General features: G+C 35.3%; 1 protein-coding gene and 1 long non-coding RNA gene across 2 annotated transcripts; one reads left to right on the top strand and one right to left on the bottom strand.

The window, feature by feature from the left end:
• Nucleotides 1-10,834: 10,834 nt before the first annotated feature.
• LOC149537027 (uncharacterized) lies at nucleotides 10,835-16,124 on the top strand. The gene is made up of 7 exons (XM_089806880.1): nucleotides 10,835-11,172; nucleotides 11,676-11,804; nucleotides 11,918-12,216; nucleotides 12,305-12,462; nucleotides 13,207-14,231; nucleotides 14,323-14,574; nucleotides 15,308-16,124. Exons 1-7 carry the CDS (start codon nucleotides 10,972-10,974, stop codon nucleotides 15,962-15,964), a joined length of 2,721 nt encoding a protein of 906 aa, XP_089663006.1. The 5' UTR covers nucleotides 10,835-10,971; the 3' UTR covers nucleotides 15,965-16,124.
• LOC149537026 (uncharacterized) lies at nucleotides 11,310-18,942 on the bottom strand. The gene is made up of 2 exons (XR_016357902.1): nucleotides 18,384-18,942; nucleotides 11,310-11,666 (listed from the first exon to the last, which is right to left on the bottom strand). It is a non-coding gene; the product is annotated as an uncharacterized LOC149537026 (long non-coding RNA).
• Between the last annotated feature and the right edge of the window lie 56 nt (nucleotides 18,943-18,998).

Genomic DNA, 18,998 nt, shown 5'->3' with positions numbered 1-18,998 from the left:
ACCATATTGAAGTCACCAGCTATTATCCAAGGGATATTTTGAAGTTGAGATAACCAATTCCATAGGGAGATCCTATTCAAATGATCATTAAGGGCATATATATAGAAGATTCCAAATACCTTCTCTTGTTGCTTCATCACTACTGAGACTACTCTATTACAGGGTGAGGTTCCCCATTTAAGAAATGATTTCTTCCACTTAGAGCTGATAGGGATAGTAGTCCCTCTGCTACCTTTATCATGTTTAGTATAGTATGCCTTGGTGTCTTCCATATACATTTTAGGGATATGTCTCATTGGAATCTAGAAGCTTTAATTTCTCGAAGTAGTAGAAAGTCAGTGTCCTTATGAGTTATAAGCAATCTTTTAATAAAATACTTCTTATACAATGTCTACAAACCCCTCACATTCCATGATATGTACTCGGTCTTAGTTTTTGGTGACTAATCAGGGAAGTACTATACATACTCCATAATTTTGGGTCAACATGTTGTAACTAATTTTAACCTTAAAGAGGAAAAATAGCTGTATAAAATGGCTTAGAGTTAGGGATTTCATAAGGTGTGATGTTATAATTGGTTCTTGTGGTGGTATTGAGCTATAAGGGATTACAAATTGTAATAAGGTTATAATCACTGGATAATAATAATAATGGACTTATTGTTTGGTGGATGTAGCTTAGGGATTGGGTGAACTACATTAAATCTTGGTGTCTTATGTTCTCTTTTGTATGATTTATTATTTTTTGATATTGGTTATATTTGCATGTAATTGTTATTTATGTCTATGGTTAATCCTAACAAGTGGTATCAGAGAAAGGTAGTTTTTCAGATATCCTCAACAAGAAAGTCTCACGATTGAGTGGGAGTAATGGAAGATGAGGGTAAGTTGAAGGTTGAGAAGTTTAATAGGTAGAACTTTCAGTTATGAAAAATGCAAATGGGGGACTATCTTTATTAGAAAGATTTATGAAAGCCATTGGAAGGAAAAGCCAAGAAATAGGAAATTATGATAGATGAGGACTAGGATATTTTAGATAGAAAGACACTTGGAAGCATTTGATTATGCTTGGCACCATCAGTGACATTTAACATTACAAAAGTGAAGACGACGGAAGAGTTGATGTAAACCCTAGCAAAGTTGCATGAAAAGCCCTCCACTTCAAATTAGATATTTCTCATGAAGTTTTTATTTGATATGAAGATGGTAGAAGGTGGATCTATTTTTTATCATTTAAATGAGTTTAATACAGTTACTAGTCAGTTATCTTCTATGAATGTCAATTTTGATGAAGAAATTGAGGCTCTCTTGATTTTGTGTTCTTTGCCTAAAAGTTGGAATTTCTTGATAATGGCTATGAGTAACTATGTTTCTAGATCTAATACCCTAAAATTTGATGATGTGATTGGTGTTATTCTGAGTGGGAAAACTCATAGGAAAACCTTAGGTGGATCTATATTAGGAAGTTCTTTGAACACACAAAGCAAAGGCATAATGAATGAGAGAGAAGTATTCTGGAATTCGTAGAAAATCAAGAGGAAAATTAAAGAGGTAGAGATCTCAATCTAGAGGGCCGAGAGATTGCTAGTACTATGGGAAACCAAGGCATAAGAAAAAAGATTGCTGACTCAAAAGAAAAATGGAGATAAACCAGAAGGGAACAATGAGAAAATTTTGGTAACAAACCCAAAGAGGATGCTTTTCTTCTTTCTTTAGAAAGTATTGATGATTCCTGGGTCTTAGATTCTAGGGCTTCATTTCATGCTACATCTAATAGATGTTATTCTATTGATTATGTCCAAGGGGATTTTGGGCTTGTTTATTTGGGGGATAATGAACCCTGTCCAATTGTAGGGAAGGGGAAAGTTAATATTAAGTTGAAAAATGGGAATCATTGGCTACTACATGAGGTAAGACATATTCCAAGACTGAGTAGGAATTTAATTTTAGTAGGGAAACTCAGTAATGAGGGTTGCATAGTTACTTTTAATGATAAAAATTGGAAAGTTTCAAAAGGTTCCAATGTATAAAAGTAGGAACATTATATCTTTATACAAGTCATATTGTTCCTTCTACTTTAATTGTTTCAGAGAAAAATGAATATTCAGGAACAATTGTTGTAGTTGAGCAGGGAGAACAAACAATTGTTGTAGATTTCGATACAATGCTATGGAAAAGCAGACTTGGACACATGAGTGAGAAAGGTATAAAATTATTTCATTCAAAAAAAAGCTTACCAAGTCTAAAATGTGTCAATGTGGATTTGTGTGAAAGTTGTATGTATGGAAAGCAAAAGAGAGTGATTTTTGTGAAGAGTGGGAAGGAAAAGAAAAATGAAAAATTAGAGCTTGTGCATACATATGTATGAGGACTAGCTTAGGTATCTTCCCTTGGTGACTCTCATTGTTATGTTACATTTATTGATGATGCAACTAGAAAAGTATGGGAGAAAAAAATTTGATGTATTTCACACTTTTAAAAAATAGAAATGTTTGGTTGAAAATGAGACTGGTAAGAGATTAAAATATCTCAGATCTGATAATGGTGGTGACTATTGCAGTCATGAATTTGAAGATTATTGCTCCACTAATGTTATTCATAGACATAAAATTGTTCCAAAGACTCCATAAGAAAATGGAGTGGTTGGACACATAAATAGGACAATAATGGAGTGTGCAAGGAGCATGGGGTTACATGTCGGGTTGCTCTTAAACATTTGGGTAGAGGTTGTCAATACTATTGTATATTTGATTAATAGAGGCTCTTGTATTCCTTTGGACTATGGTATTTCAGAGGAAGAATGGACTGGTAAGAAGGTGAGTTATTCTTTTTCTCAAAACCTTCGATTATGAAGCATTTACACATATAGATTCTGAAAATAGAACCAAGCTCGAAGCTAAGTCAAAGAAATGTATTTTTTTTATATGACATTTGATAAATTTGGTTATAGGCTTTGAGATTTTAAAAATTTTAAAATTGTAAGCAGGGATATCATATTCAATGAGAAAGTGTTGTATAAATATCTATTGCAGCAACATGAGAAGAAAGAAAATGATTATGTAGTGTGGATGATGCACCAAAAGATGATGTTCCAGTAGTCTCTCATGCTCTACAACAATTGTAACAACAAATATCACACACCCCAGTGAATGTTAGATAATCAACAAGGATAAGTAGACCTCTAGAAAGATTTTTGCCCTCTTTGTACTCTATTTTACTAACTGACGTTGGTGAAGCTGAATGTTAAGATGAAGTTGTGCAGGTAGATAAAAAGATTTGGTGGGATTCTGCAATGAAAAAGAAATGGACTCTTTGTTGAAAAATAAGACTTCGGATTTATGCAAGTTGTCTACAGGTAAAAGGGTTTTAGAAAATAAATGGGTTTACAGGTTGAAATAAGAGGATGGAGGTAAGAAAAGATTTAAATCCAAGTTAGTTGTAAAAGGATTTGCACAGAGAAAGGGCATTGATTTTGATGAGATATTCTCTCTTGTTAAAATGACTGCTATTCGCATTATTTTAAGTATTATGGCTATTGAATATTTGCATTTGAAGAAACTTGATGTTAAAACAACCTTTCTTCATGGTAATTTGGATGAAGAGATATATATGGCACAATTGTAGGGATTTGAGGTCAAAGGTGAGGATAACTTAGTGTGCAGATTGCAGAAAAATTTATATGGCTTGAAGCAACCACCTCATAAATTATATCTAAGATTTGACAGTTATATGCATGAGTATGGATATATTAGGTGTTGTTCAGATCATTATGTTTATTCTAAAATGTTAGGTAATGACATCTACATTATTTTATGTCTATATGTTGATGATATGCTTGTGGCTAATGTAGACACCTAAATATGATTACATCGTTAAGTAATCATATTTAGTCACCTCCTAAGACACTATTGATTAAATATTTACTATTTAATTAATTAATTTTCATCCCCTAGTTAATTAATTAATTTAATTAACTATAGTCCAATTGATAAAATCAAATGATAACCCATAATCAACTTATCAATTAAAACCCTATTCCTTTATTAAATTAAATAAATCCTCAAATCTATTTAGTTTAATTCCATATCCACTATTTTTTAAATAAATCATTTAATAAATTATCCCAAACCTTTAAAACATCTCTAAACTCAATCTTTACCCCTAATTCAACCCATCCATCATTACTAACCTCACTTAGCCACTTAACTAACACATCCAATCAAAGCTAAACCACTTGTCCCCTAACCCCCTTTTTAAACTAAGCCTAATCCTCCTCCTAAACATGTGCACATCTTAAGCAAGGGTTAAGACTTGCTAACCCAAGCCAAAATCAACAATCTCATCCTCACCCTCACCCTCAAGCATTTATGGCTCTTAAAAATGCATTTATGAGCATTTATGAAGCCCTTATCTCTTGAGACTCCTTTGTTGACCATTCATCTTGCCCTTCCCTCTATCCAATCATCCTATGACATTTGCCACCTCCTAATTGGCTCCAAACAAGCATAATCCATGTGCTCCCTTTGAGTGCATCTTGACCCTCTCTCACCATTTTGTCATCCTTGCATCTTGACCATCCATCTCTCTACCCCTTAGCTTATAAATGAAACCCTCTCCCATCACAAACATCATCCACTGTTCATGCAAAGTTATAATGCTATTTTGAGAGCCTAAAAACTACCAAAATACCATCATAATGTTGAAACCCCTCCATACCTCCATTTTTGAAACCCCAATCCATACACACATTTGATAATCACCCATCCACTTGAAGCTTGAGCACACCATGAGCATACATCCCCTCTCATCAGGGACATAGCTTTGTCATCGTGAGAAGCACCTAAGGAGTTTACCATTCTTGGTCTACTTTCCTCCATGGTGTCTTCTTTGGCCCTATCATAAGTGTTAACTATTTAGTTGTGTTAATGCTTTCGTTATTAGTTAGTATTAAATTTACACTACTATATTAGGTGATATAGCTGGGTCTAATATGGATCACATTAACGGGCTGAAATGGTTATTAGCACATTCATTTGCTATGAAGGATTTGGGGGTAGAAAACCAAATCCTTGGCATGAAAATTTGCAAAGATAAGAAGAATAGAAAATTGACATTATCTTAGGCTGATTATATTGAGAAGGTGTTGCAACATTTCTCTATGGAGAGTGCTAAAGATGTTAGCACACCTTTACTTGCTCATTTGAAGTTGACTAAGAAGATGTGTTCAAAGACACAAGAAGAGGAGGATAAGATGTCCAAGGTACCATATGTTTTAGCTATAGGAAGCTTGATGTATTCTATGATATGTATGAGGCCAAATATTGCACATGTAGTGGGAGTTATTAGCAGGTATATGTATCATCCAAGGATCAAGCGTTGTAATGTAGTTAAATGAATTCTTAGATATTTGAGAGGAAAATCCAATAAGTGTTTACATTTTGAGGGTTCTACTACTAATTTATAGGACTATGTTGACTCAGATTTGGTAGGGGATATTGATACCGGGTGGAGTATTACATGTTATGTATTTACTGTTGGTGGGGCAGCAGTGAGCTAGTTTTCTTGATTAGAGAAGGTGAATGCTTTATCCACTACAGAGGTAGACTATGTTCTTGCTACAAAATAAGCCAAGGAGATTATATGGCTTTAGTTCTTCTTAGAAGAATTAGAACACCCACAACGAGATGATTATTTGTTTATAGATAGCCAAAATACCATTCATCTTGTAAAGAATTATGTTATGCATTCTAAGAAAAACATACAGTTGCAGTAATATTTCATTCAGTTAGTTTTGAATGATGGATAGTTAAAGTTGGACAAGATAAATACATATGACAATCTAGATACAGCGAGTTCACAGTGGTTCAATCTAGTGGGAGCCTCATGGAGTAGCGGCATTGCTATATGATCTATCTCTAAGTGGGAGATTGTTGTCTAGTGTGAAGCCTAATGAGTCCCCAAGTGGGAGATTATTAGTTTGTGGTGATTGATTAGGGAAGTACTATACATAATCCATAATTCCTAGGTGGGGTTGGGCCATGTAGCTAATTTTAACCCTAAAGTGGAAAAAGTATTTGTATAAAATGGCTTGGGGTTAGAGATTTCATAAGATGTGATGCGATAATTGCTTCATGCAGTAGTATTGAGCTATAAGGGATTACAGATTGTAATCAAGTTATAATCACTGGATAATAATAATATTGGACTCATTGTTTGGTAGATGTATACCAAAGATTGGGTGAACCAGATTAAATCTTCTTGTCTTGTGTTCTCTTCTGTGCAATTTATTATTTTTTGATATTGGTTATATTTGCATGTAATTGTTATTTATATTGGTGTTTAATCCTAACACTTGGACTTTATAACTAGGGGGCTAGGGTTTGAAGCACTGTAGGTGATTTTAATCTCTTGAAGCATTTGGGTAAATCCTCTTTCTGAATCTTGTTAGATTTGGATGGGGTGCTAGATGCTGAAGGTCTATCTATTTTTCTCTTCACTATTTGCTCCATCTCTTTCTATTTGATTTCAACGTCTTTCAATTCCTTTTCTTTTTCCAACAAACTCCTTCTAGGAATCTTGCCCTTCTTCTTGGGAATGAACACATACCCATCACTCTTCTCATTTACATTCCCCTCAAGAGATACTACTTTATCTACTTGGCATTCCTCCATCACTTGATCACCAATCTCATCTTCACTTAGGAACCTAATTTTTGAGGCCAATGATTTCTTGCCCTTACAAGCAACATGGGAGGTAGTAGGGTCAGATCCAACTGGGATGACTACCAAATAAAAACCATTAAGTTTTTCTAAAGCATCATAAGAATCCATAATAGCTTATAATTCATCACTCTTACCTCTAGTCTTATGGTTGTTTTGAGATTGAACATTGGGAGTATTGTTATTTTGAGGCTTTGAACCTCTCAATTAATCTTCCACCTCATTAGAGGAGGGTAGGACAGGGTACTTAGTCGAATCCTTCCTAAATTTATGTTTAAAGAGCTTTTTGATCTTCTCCAACACAATCTATTAGGCATTCATTGTCTTGTGTTTAGGATTCTCTTGTATGAGCCCCAAGGATTTTAGGGATGGAATTTGAACTTCTAGATTAAATGCCTCATGGGCATACACTGTGGGGGACTTTTCAGAAGGGGGTTTGAATGCAACTTGAAGGGTGTCCAATTCACTATAGAGGTCAATCGATAGGCGTGGGGTTTCAAAAACATCAAGCAAGGGAAATTCCTTGGGAGGATCTTTCATATTTCTAGCAACATAGGTGAACTTCTCTCTTCCAGATTTAGGTTCTCTTTGCTTCCCATTATTTCTATTAGGTTTAGTTTTTTTAAGTAGAGGCATTTTTTTCCTAGTGTGCCCATCTTTCCTACAAAGAAAGCATGAATTGATACTACCTGGAAAGGACAAAGGGAAAACATATTTATTGCCTTGAATAAGAAACATAACATCCCTGGGTAGGTCTTTACCCAGGTCAATTATTATCAAGACTCTGCATTAGTATGGGTGAACAACATGGAGGACTTATCAATCTAGATAATCTTGCCAATGGGATCTAGAGCGTAAGGAATCAAGTTCCATAAGAAAGGTGGAATTTTTCCCACCAAAATCCATTGGGGTGAAGAGAGAGCTAGAACTTTGTCATTTATGGCATCAGATGACCATGGAAGTGCATGAAAAGTGGAATCACCAATTCTCCAAAAATTTCTTTCAACTACACTCTTTTGGGACTTGGGCTCTTCGAAGAAAATGAGGAAGAGACCACTTTGAATCATTCTAAAAAAGAAGAATTTAAACCCTAATTTTTTAGACCAATTATTACACAACTAGTCATTGAGATACACTCTAGTGGGGAGTTTCTTTAAGTCATGAGAGGCTAGGAAAATAGCAGAATCTCTGATCCTAGACATTTCATTCTCAATCACTTTGTCCATTTACAAATTAGGAACGAGGAAACATGAAAGAGAGGAGGCTTCCTTACCTAAATCTCCTACTTGATTTGCTCCACCATTCCCTTGTCTTGTGCATTCAAACCTTGCTCCATTCAAAACGTCTAGCTTGTCCTTCAATGCTTGGGAAAATGATCTAGATGTTGTAGAGAGTTGACTGAATGGATTATGGTGCTTCTCCAATGGTATTTCCTCTGAAATATCACCCAGAGAAAAGTTGCTCTTTAGATATATCAAAATTTCCATGGAATATAACTCCTCTAGGGTGGCAGCAGTATGCCAACCTCCTTGGGAAGGTTGCAGGTTGTACACCTCGAAAGCTAGGTTGCAGAGTCGTTCCATTTTCATCTAGCAAATGTGATCATTTTAGAAACTATTACTTAGATTTTGTGCTCCTTTTGATCATGTCTCAAGCTTTTATTTTTTAAATTTTTTTGTTCTCTATTTTGTGTTTGGTCCTTTCATTTTATAGTTTCATTGCTCATGAGAACCCACTCTTCTACTTGATGGTTACTATGTAAAGGGTCTAGACCTTGCATTGTGATTTACTTAAATCAAGACATTAACAATTACTTCCACACTACCATTCTGGGTTGTGCTAAACACTTGGTCTTAAATTCTTGATTTTGACTAATTTGTTAAGTGTTAGACTTAAATTTATGGATTGATTATTAGAAAAAAAAAACTTAACACGTATTTAGATAGTCTCCAACCTGTTATAATTTTACATTCTTGAGTAGAACATTTTGCACTAATTTTTAAAATCTTGGATAAGTTTTCAAAATTATAATTGAGTTGAAATGTTTTATAACAAATCCAAGGCAAATCATTCTAAGTTAGTTGTTATTATCATTTTACATTTGTAGCTCAAGTATAAATGAATGTCACTAGTAGGTTAAATTCATCATTTATAAATGTTATCATGTACTTAAACATGCACATTAAACACACAACTATGGAGTATTTGGATATGCATATCTATATTTTGATTTCTCAAATTCTTGATAGTTTTCTTATTTATACTTTTTATTTGAGTTATCATGTTATTATACTTTACCTTATCAATTATGTCTTATTTTTTTACATTCTACAAGAGTTGTGGAAAAAATTTAAAAAGACATTATTACAAATCACTTTATGTGTTGTTGATATGTTGTCTTTAGATCATGGATCCAAATAATTTACTTGCAATTGTGTTTATCTTTTCCTACTCTACTTTCAATGCTTTAGTCTTGTGGTTTTAATGTAAAACTAAACTAGAAAACAATGTGAATACTTTACTCTTAATATGATATTGCTATTGGGATTTACCTGTTTAATTTTGAGTAAAACTCATTCACCCATGTTTCATGAGTAGTGATTCAACACGAATCCATCTCTCACAAGAATAAATGGAACACTTACACTCATTGGATCTAGGTGATGCTCATAGAGGTGAAGCATTGGGACTTCCCAAGAGGTTGCCCATCCTAATACTACTCCAGCATAAGCGCACTTAACTATGATGTTCCATGGCAAGTGAAATTATGATATTGCTATCAAGATTTAACTATGTAGTTTTGAGTCAAACTCATTGACCCATGTTTCATGAGTAGTGATTCAACATGAATCCATCTCTCATGAGAATAAATGGAACACTTGGTACTCATTGGATCTAGGTGATGCTCATAGAGATGAAGCATCGAGACTTCCTTGGAGATCACCCATATTAGTACTACTCCAGCTAGAGCACGCTTAACTTTGAAGTTTCCTCCATGGTTTAACCCACTCTGCTTGCAATGCCATTTGCAAAACCTTCACAAAGTGTTGTGCCTTACGAACCATTTATTAGAAAGATTTAAATACAAACTAAAACTAGGAAATAATGTAATGATGAAAATTGTATATCTTGGTCTCTTTTACTATTCATTTTATGCCACTTTATATGGGCATCAAAAGTTGTTGATCATATTGCATGTGCCTCGCTAGCTTTGTGCTCTACTTGATCTAAAACAACTCTTAAAAAGAGCTCAACCCTTTTTCTTTTTAATATTCTTTAGCTCTATGTTTATTTGTTCACATTTTTATGTCAAAGAAAGACTCGTGCGAGTTATTTGAACAATGTATTTTGGCGCGTTTTCAAAATTTAAATTTTATAAATATTTGAGTTGAATAATTTATTATTCAATATTATTTATAATATAATACATAGAAACATTCAAGTTGTGTGTTTAAATCATGTATAAGCACCACATTAGATCATGTCTATAAATCATCGATAAAATCAACTTACAATTTTGATTTCTACTAAGAAAAAAAATAAATCTTAGTTATCTACTATTTCAAAAAAATTGATTGTAGCTACCCTTAAAAGTGATATATAATTATGTTTATTAACTTATTTGAATGAAACAAACATCACATATATTTCAATTGAGAGCGATCTTATACATTTCACCCCAGCCAAAAAAAAATTAAATTTAAATGCAGGAAATTCGTGTCTAATTAGAACGCATGAAAATATGAAAAGAATTAAATTGAACGTTTGTAAAGGTGAGGCTATTTGGTAACCATTACATTTTATTCCATCTTACCTCGCACTTTACACCATTAAAAGTTAACGATTCTTTTACGCAGAACAATGACAATGAACGAATGCGATTCGATGTTTACCGTGAAGTGAAGGATGAACAAAACGAGAAGTGAAGAATGCGATTCGAAGTTTCCCGCAAAGCACAGAAATTGATCGCTAATACGAGAGTGCCTTTGAAAGAGATTACTTATTCTCCAATGATGCTAAAGTGGGATAACTGCACATGACTTATTCTCCAAAGATGCTAAAGTGCCTTTGAAAGAGATTACTTATTCTCCAAAGATGCTAAAGTGGGATAACTGCATATGACTTATTCTTCAAAGATGCTAAAGTGGGATTACTGCCCATGACTCCAAATGTCATATATACTGGAGTTTCGTTATTTCATTGTAATCAGCTTTGTTCAATAGAAAAAGTAAGATTTATCCTTGGGTTGTACCATGGGCAACCACCACACAAAGTGCAAGAGCTGCTTCAAGAGATCCGAGGAGAACGCAGAGGACAATACACCAGCAGCCTCATCATCCACAAAGCATCCAGAGGAACTGCAGCAGTGCATTGCTCTCTTTGAGGAAATCCAAGATACAGGAGATATTGATGCTCTAATCGATATGGCCCAGCAAATCCTCCAGGGGATAAGGGTCAGTATATTTATGGGAAAGTATCCAGCGTATTTAAATGACAGTGATAGCTGTTATTGATTTAATATTCCCTTTTTTAAGAACACTACTATTATTGTGACTTTAATGTTGTTATTGCTGATGATGACTACACGTAATTGAGCGAAATATGAAAATGCAATCAGTACTGTGATTACATCAGGTGCACAAATATGGCTCTTTTTTTTGTACTATTATTGGTCTCACCTTTTTCTTGAGTTGTTTTGGACACCTTGGCAAAAATGTGCTGATTTGGCATCACATTTGATGATGTAACCCTCAACTGTATCTATAAGATTGGGAGTTTCAAATGAGCTACATGATAAAATTTAAAACAATTTGAAATTTCCACATAACATTTTTAAATGTAATTCTCAGCCCATCCCCAGCCCCATCATTCGTAAGGTTGGAATGATAATTCTGCTTTCATTTGTCGTACAACAATGGTCAAGTCTTTGACCTATATTTCCTTCTACCTGTTGCAGTCCAAACAACAAAATGTCAGCACAAGCTCTCAACTATCTCAGGAAAGAGAAGAAGAAAGTGTCACATGGAGGTCTATTACTAATAAAGGCAAACAATTTCTAGAGTTTTTAAATAAATTAAGATCTTCGGTGAGTTTATTATGAACAAACTAGCTAAACCTTTCTAGAATTTTACTCATCTATGATGCCCATTTCTTCTGATCTGGTTTGGGGGTTTATCATTTACAATCATATTGTGACAGGAAGCCTTGCACCAATCTATAAAAATTGCTACAGAAACGGTACAGCAAGTAGGACAAATAAATGCCATTGTAGCGGGGTTGTCAACAATTGCATTTGTGCTGTCCAAATATGAAAAAATGCGAGACAATCAACCAGACTGTCTACAAGCGCTTGGAGACCTAATTGATCTTGCTCGGCATCTTCGGAGTTTGAAGAAAATGATTCCAGAGCAAGAGGAGAAATTCACGAAAGCCACTCAGTTTATTATTGAAGGCTCAATAACTTGCCTTCGTCAATCAAAGGAAAACAAGTTTTTTAGGTTAAAATAATTACGACTCCTAACTAGATCTAATGATGGAGATTGGATTGGGAATATTCATTGGTAGCTAACATTTTTTATGTTGCAGGTTTATAAAATCTTCAATTAACTCCGAAAAATTGGCAAGTCTTCGGAAAAGAATAAATGAGCTGTATCCAGATCTTATTTTGACCAGTATTATAGACATGAGGAGGGATATACCCACATACCTTCCTGTAACAAATCCTGTCTATCCAGTGAGAGCAGGTAAATCTTGAGGACCTATACAATTTATAATTTCATATTTGTATTTATGAGTCTACTTTAATCAGACGATTCCAAACAAGATTGAGTCTACCTGGAAAGTTAGTAATCCTTTCTTACTCACTAAGTCACTTGATTCATTTTACATGAACATTTACTATATTTCTGGATTCTATTGTGTTAATGTTTTTGCATCAATGTTTTGGATCACACTCTGTAATCCATCATCAGGATGAATAAAGATGGATCCGAAATGTTGATGCAAAAACAGTAACGCAATTGAATCCAGAAATCAGCACGTTCTCCATCTTTCTTCATCCTGATGATGGATCACAGAGTGTGATCCAAGAAGTTGATGCAAAAACAGTAACACAATTGAATCCAGAAACATTCTACGAACTCTATGGCTTGTGGAAATCTGCTGTCTACTATTTAATACGTTTTTTATCTTAAACATTAGGTATTGCACCTCTACTTCTATAGTTTATGGTAGCTCTTGCTCAGTGCTCACTTGCTCAAAATGAGCTTTTCCTAGCCCTATTTTGATGTGAACTTCTCACTGAGAAAACTGGACACCTTTACATAAACTAAATTAGGCAAATGATTTATGGCCTTTGTAATGGACCCTATCAGACCACCACTTTATGTTTAACTCTATTTATATCTTTGTAACTTATTTAGTATAACATTTCATACGAATTCTAGGTTGCAAAATTTAACATAACCTATTTGTCTTTTGCTTAACAGTTGGGGTTGAGATGCAAGTGAATGAAATACTGGATAGTCTCAGAACCACAGGCAAGTTATCACTTGCAGTAGTAATTTACGGTTTTGGTGGTCTAGGGAAAACTACACTTGCAGAAGCTGTGGTTTCAAGAATGGATCTAAAGAATTATAATTACACCACAATTGAAATATATCAAGAGCAAGAGAAGAATGATTTTACAAGGTCACAACAACGAATTCTGAAAGATTGTTTCCCATATTATAATGGTGGACAACCACTAGTGTTAACAGATTGTAAAGATGGTCGAGGTCATCTTATGAAAGCTTTCAAATGTCAAAAGCAAAAACCAATCTTTCTTTTCATTGACAATGCATTACGATCAGCAGACCTGAAGAACCTTCTTCCTGAGGAGTTGGGAGAGCTTCCCCGAGGTAGCAGAATTTTGTTAACAACAAGACTCCTACAAGCAACAGATATTTTTGAAGGTCAACTCAACCTTAAGCGCATACCTTATCATCTGCAGCCTCTACCTGATGGATATGCATTGAAAATTTTGTTCAAAGATCCAAATAAAGCTGCAACAATTAAAAAGGAAGATCTAAATAGAATCCTAATAATTTGCAGTGGAGTACCTCTCGCCCTCAAAATTGTTGGTGCTCAATTACATAAGCAAAGTTATCGAGTTGACAGGTGTAGTAACATTTTGGAAATTTTGGAAAAGGGGGAAACAATAAAAGAAGAAAAGTTGAGCGAACGCCTTGTTGATTTTGTGTATGGTGAGTTGGAAGAGTACAGCAGGGAAGCCTTGCTTGACATATGCTGCTTCTTTAGCAAATGGAATCGTCAAGATGTGGAATACATTGTGGGAGCAATGGCAGTTACATCTCTTTTCGAGACAGGATTAATCACTTCAACTCTTAAGCGCAATCATCCCTCATGGGAGGAGTTAATTGTTCATGATATCATCAAAGCAAAAGGGCAAGCCTTAGCAAAAGGTAATAGAATCTTTGATGTTCAATCCTTACATGAAGCAGCAGATGAACAGGTATATTAACTGGTTATCCCCTCCAATTACATGATCCTACTGAGAACAAGTTTGAGGCTATTTACTCTAACCAATGTAACTGCTTATGCAGAGGCTTCATCAAATTAAAGGAGTCTGGCTCTCTGAAGACAGTATTGAGGAAAAGCATTTAAGTTTAATGAGAAAATCATTAAGAGTTCTAGTGTTGGGAGAACGAATGAAAGCCAACATAGTAAATCAGATGAGATTTGAAGAATTGAAGTTTCTTCAGCTATCTGGGAACATAACTCAGTTGGATAAGCTTGACAAATTGCGGGTCTTCCATGGGCCTTTCTTCACTGAAGATGGAGTTACTCTGTGTAAGGCAAGTCCTCTGCCTCCAACTACCATTTTATTATTTATACATTTTGATAGTTCTGTGTAGCTCTGTTATGACAATTGGAATCTCTTACATTCCTCTATTATTATAAGAACAATCCTATTGCTGTCTAAGTTGTGCTATTTTTGACATCGTGGAAATGCTGCTTCTGGTTGGAGCACTTTTGCTGCCTATTTTATATTCAATAGAGCTTTGAGGATTGAGTTATTTTAATAAATTAATAATCAAAGTACAAGTCTACAAGACATTATTCACACTACAAATCATTACTCACCGTAGAATGCAATGGCCAGCATCATTACAACATTTTGTCAAACAATTTTTTTTCTTTCTAGATTTCCTAGCCAACTTAAATAACATTTTGTCAAACAATCTGTGTGTTTTGTAAGCTTTCTATGTAGATGCTGGTGATGAGCATCGCCATTCAAAGTCCGTAAAAGCCATGGCTCATATTAAAATACAAAAGGCACCATCATTATAACATTTTGTAGATTTGTGTGCTTCCCAGAGTTTCTGGAGATGAATGTTGCAAATTTGATGTTGGTACAAGTCATTATTCACATTACAATGCAACAACCATCATCACCATAACATTGTGTCAAACAAGTTGTGTGCATCCTAAATTTTCTAATAAGATGTAAAAAAACAACACGACTTTAATAGTTGAATGTAAGAAATACTTTGCAGCTCTGTTCTAACAATTGGAATCTCTATGCAGCTTCCCAGAAACTTATCATCAATGAAGGTTAGTTGCCAATCCAATCCTACTGAATGCACAAATGCTCAGATGATAGGAGCTCCTTCATGCTCTTCTTTGGAGAAACTAGATTTCAGTGAATTGATGGTGCCACCCAAGCTACCAGAGGGGTTTAATCTATTGGTGGGGTTAAATATCTTGATCCTTGATTGCAATGAAAGAATGCGTGAACTGCCAGAACAAATTTGCCAGTTGCCTGCTTTAGAGGTCCTGAGTATGAGAATGTGCTGGCATTTAAAACGTCTACCAGAATCCTTTGGACAGCTGAATACTTTAGCATATCTCGACTTGTCCTATTGCTCAGAGCTCCAATATTTGTGTGAAACTTTTGGACAACTCACAGCATTAAGGGATTTAAATTTATTTGAGTGTCAAAAATTACGATTTTTGCCTGAGAGTTTTGGACAACTCAAAGCTCTGAAGGACTTGAATTTATCTGGGTGTTACAAGTTGGAGGCTTTGCCAAACAGCTTTGGGCAACTCACAGCTCTAAGAAGCTTAAACTTATCAGACTGCCATAAATTAAAAGCTTTACCTGACAGCTTTAAACAACTCACATCATTAGAAAATTTACATTGTTCAAGTGATTTAAAAATAAGACCTAGTAGAGCCAAGTAAATGGCCAGGGGCTGCCATTACATTGAAAGGATTTGTACAGGGAGATGTTGGGAGCCTAGTTTTTGAAAGGACATTTCAGGATTGATATTACATTCTCTACTTTATTTTTAACAAATTATATGCTAGGGCTTGCGCCACTAAGGTGCAGTGGTTACATTAATAGCAAGATATTCTGTGTATTATATTTTATACTATAGTACAGAAAAATCAGAAGAAAACTTGGAAAGAATGAACATGCATTTGTTTGAAATAAGTATTTTGAAAAGTCTTTTGATACAAAAGAAACAAAATAAGAATTGATGGAACACATAAATCAAGTTCACAAGCCTTGTAAAAATGCTTTACCCATAAAAAATGTCTTTAAAATGTATAGAAATAGCTGAAACCAAAGTAGCAAATCAACTCTTATCACACACAAGGCATTTGCATTGGTAGACATATAAATCTTCAAACTAAGCTAATCAGCATGCATGTAAAATGTGAGATTTTGTTGAATGGCTCTAAAGCTATTTATGACAGGAAAGAACAAGATAGCTGTCATATAATTTTACCATTGCAACTTTCAAAAGACATTGGGGTGCTCACAATGCATTGGCCCTTTTTACCAGATGCAGAGAATAGGTGCCCAACATAATCCCCTCTTCTCTACCTGAACACTTCCACCTTGTGCCAAATTAAGAGCTCTAGACAACAGTATGGATATCCATGAAAGGATAATGGAAGGGGTTTCTTCTGTCAGATGGTGTGGTTGTTGTAAATGTTGTGGTACATATGCATGAAAAATGTGGAAGCATAGACAGAGTACAAAAGTTGTTTTGACAAAATGCCTCGTGAAAATGTGATCTCGTTGACTACAATGGTTGCTGGATATGCACAAAATGATGTTAGGATCAAAGCCTCATATACACACACAAAAGGTGCTTAAACCGATTGTCAAAATGCAGAAACGTAGACAAAACATGTAAACTGTTTAATCAAATCTCTCAATGCGTTTTTGTCTCATATTGCAGACAATACATAGAATGGTTCTATTGAAAAAGCCTTTTGAACTTTAATCATTTCCATATTCACTCTACTGAGCCATACAAAACTCTCCAATTAACATCTACGAGATCCTGGGATTATCCCAATCAACCAACCATTTGCCTGTTCTCACTATCGCACTGTTGAAGGGAGTGCCTAGACCCATTTTTTCCTGTCATATTGTCCACTAATTTATTCCTGCTGCCAGATTCTCATTGTTTTGTATATATGTTCCTGTGAAGTAGGGCACAGTTTGATATAGCTCGATGCAAGAATCCTTATGTCTGTCCCATGCGTGGTATTCAGATGCACCAAGATGCACACACATGAGTGGGGTCTGAACCATGCGTGGTTCTCAGTGCTGACCTCATTTCTTTGAGGCATTTTGTCAAATAGTTCACTTGCCTTAAACTATGCTTCCATATTTTGCGACCATGTCTACCAAGACAGCTGCAACCATAAGATTTGAAGAAACTTTGCTATCCTTTATCCTTCCATGGACATCTGTTCCCTAAATTGAATATTTAACATTTTATATTAAATTAAAGGTAGATCTAAATGTATTCATTATCGTGAGATATCGATTTTGCAGCAGTCAATGGATACTTTTTGGCGATACATGTTTTCAGTCAGCAGTTAGAATAGTGGACTGATTCTTTTTTCGGGGTATAAAAATTAGACGAGATTGTTCTCAGGTTTGAGACTGGAGAAATGATGGTTTAATATTTATCATGGTCAACATTGTTGTTCTTGTGCAGGCAGAGGTTGTCAAATCTGCCAAATTTCGCTTCACAACTGTAAATTATGTTTGACTAAAAGTTTCGAAAGCTTTTGTCAACAAATTCATTTTGAGAATACCCTCCAGTCATTGTTTTCCATGAGATAAAAACTCTTTGAAACATTTTGTCAAACAGATGACATGGCATATCCATAATTTCAAAAAAACTCATACATTTCTAACGAAGCATTCCCAACTACAACATTTGACGTAAAAAACTCTTCCATTATGCTCTAGTAGATGTCCATACCCCGTTCCAAAGCTCCCATTTAGGCATAGATCGGAGGAACGTTGGCAAAGGTTGTCTAATTTTGTTTTACAGGTTTCAATTGCACTTGGTTGAAAGTTTCTAAAGCGTGTTCAGCTAGTCTATTTTGTATCATGCAATCATGGCATTCCATTAAACCACGGTTCTTTGGGTTATTTTGTTAAACAACACACATGTCTAGCAGGGCAGTTGCAACATCTGAATTTGCCTGCACGCCTGCCAGGTGCATTTGCTTGAAAATTCCCAGAGACTTTTCAAGAAATCCACTTCATGCAGGAATTGGCTAAACAGCAAACTAAAATGTCAGCTATATAAAAACAAATATAGAAAAACAAAAATCACATGCCTACCAGGTAAGTTCCAAATTCAACATCTGACAAAAATCCTCTTAACACTTATGCTTTGATGGATATCTATATCCTCTATATCCCTTATGCTTTGATGGGTTAGCTCAGAAGGTTTTCCAGCATGCCTTTCATTCGCTTGAACACTCCATTCTGGCACCTACGCAAAGTTGCTCTACTGCTCAGGGAGTCCGCGAGTAAGCCGATGTGGAAAAGTATTCGGCTATGGATATCGTTATGGCTATGCAGAGGGCGGGTAGATGCATTCCCGTTTACCAATACCAGAGAACTCACTATTACCAATGTGAGGGGTAGATTATAAGGAAATGCAGGGCACAATATAGCAGCATTTCAGCAGTCCACATGCCTTGGCTCAACTTCCGCATTTCACATACTAGTTCAAAAAGGCTGAGTGAAATCGCATGAGCCCATTGGATTAACAATACCCAGCTCTTCATTTCTTTGGTAGTCTCCATGTCTGCAAAACCAAGCTTATGCTGAGAAGAAGTGGGACTTGCAGGGCCGGGTGGAGATTTATGCCATCCTGAAGGATTTCTTCTTGTTCAACTTCTCTCGTGAGGAGGGTACATGGCTAATACTCTGTGCGGAGGCCCTTGGATA

The sequence above is a fragment of the Cupressus sempervirens genome, chromosome 10 (genome assembly GCF_028749045.1).
Source record: "Cupressus sempervirens isolate cs-2001-9-10 chromosome 10, ASM2874904v1, whole genome shotgun sequence".
NCBI lineage: Eukaryota > Viridiplantae > Streptophyta > Pinopsida > Cupressales > Cupressaceae > Cupressus > Cupressus sempervirens.
Note: the sequence above shows the minus strand (reverse complement) of the source record. Positions and strands in the feature narration are given on the sequence as shown.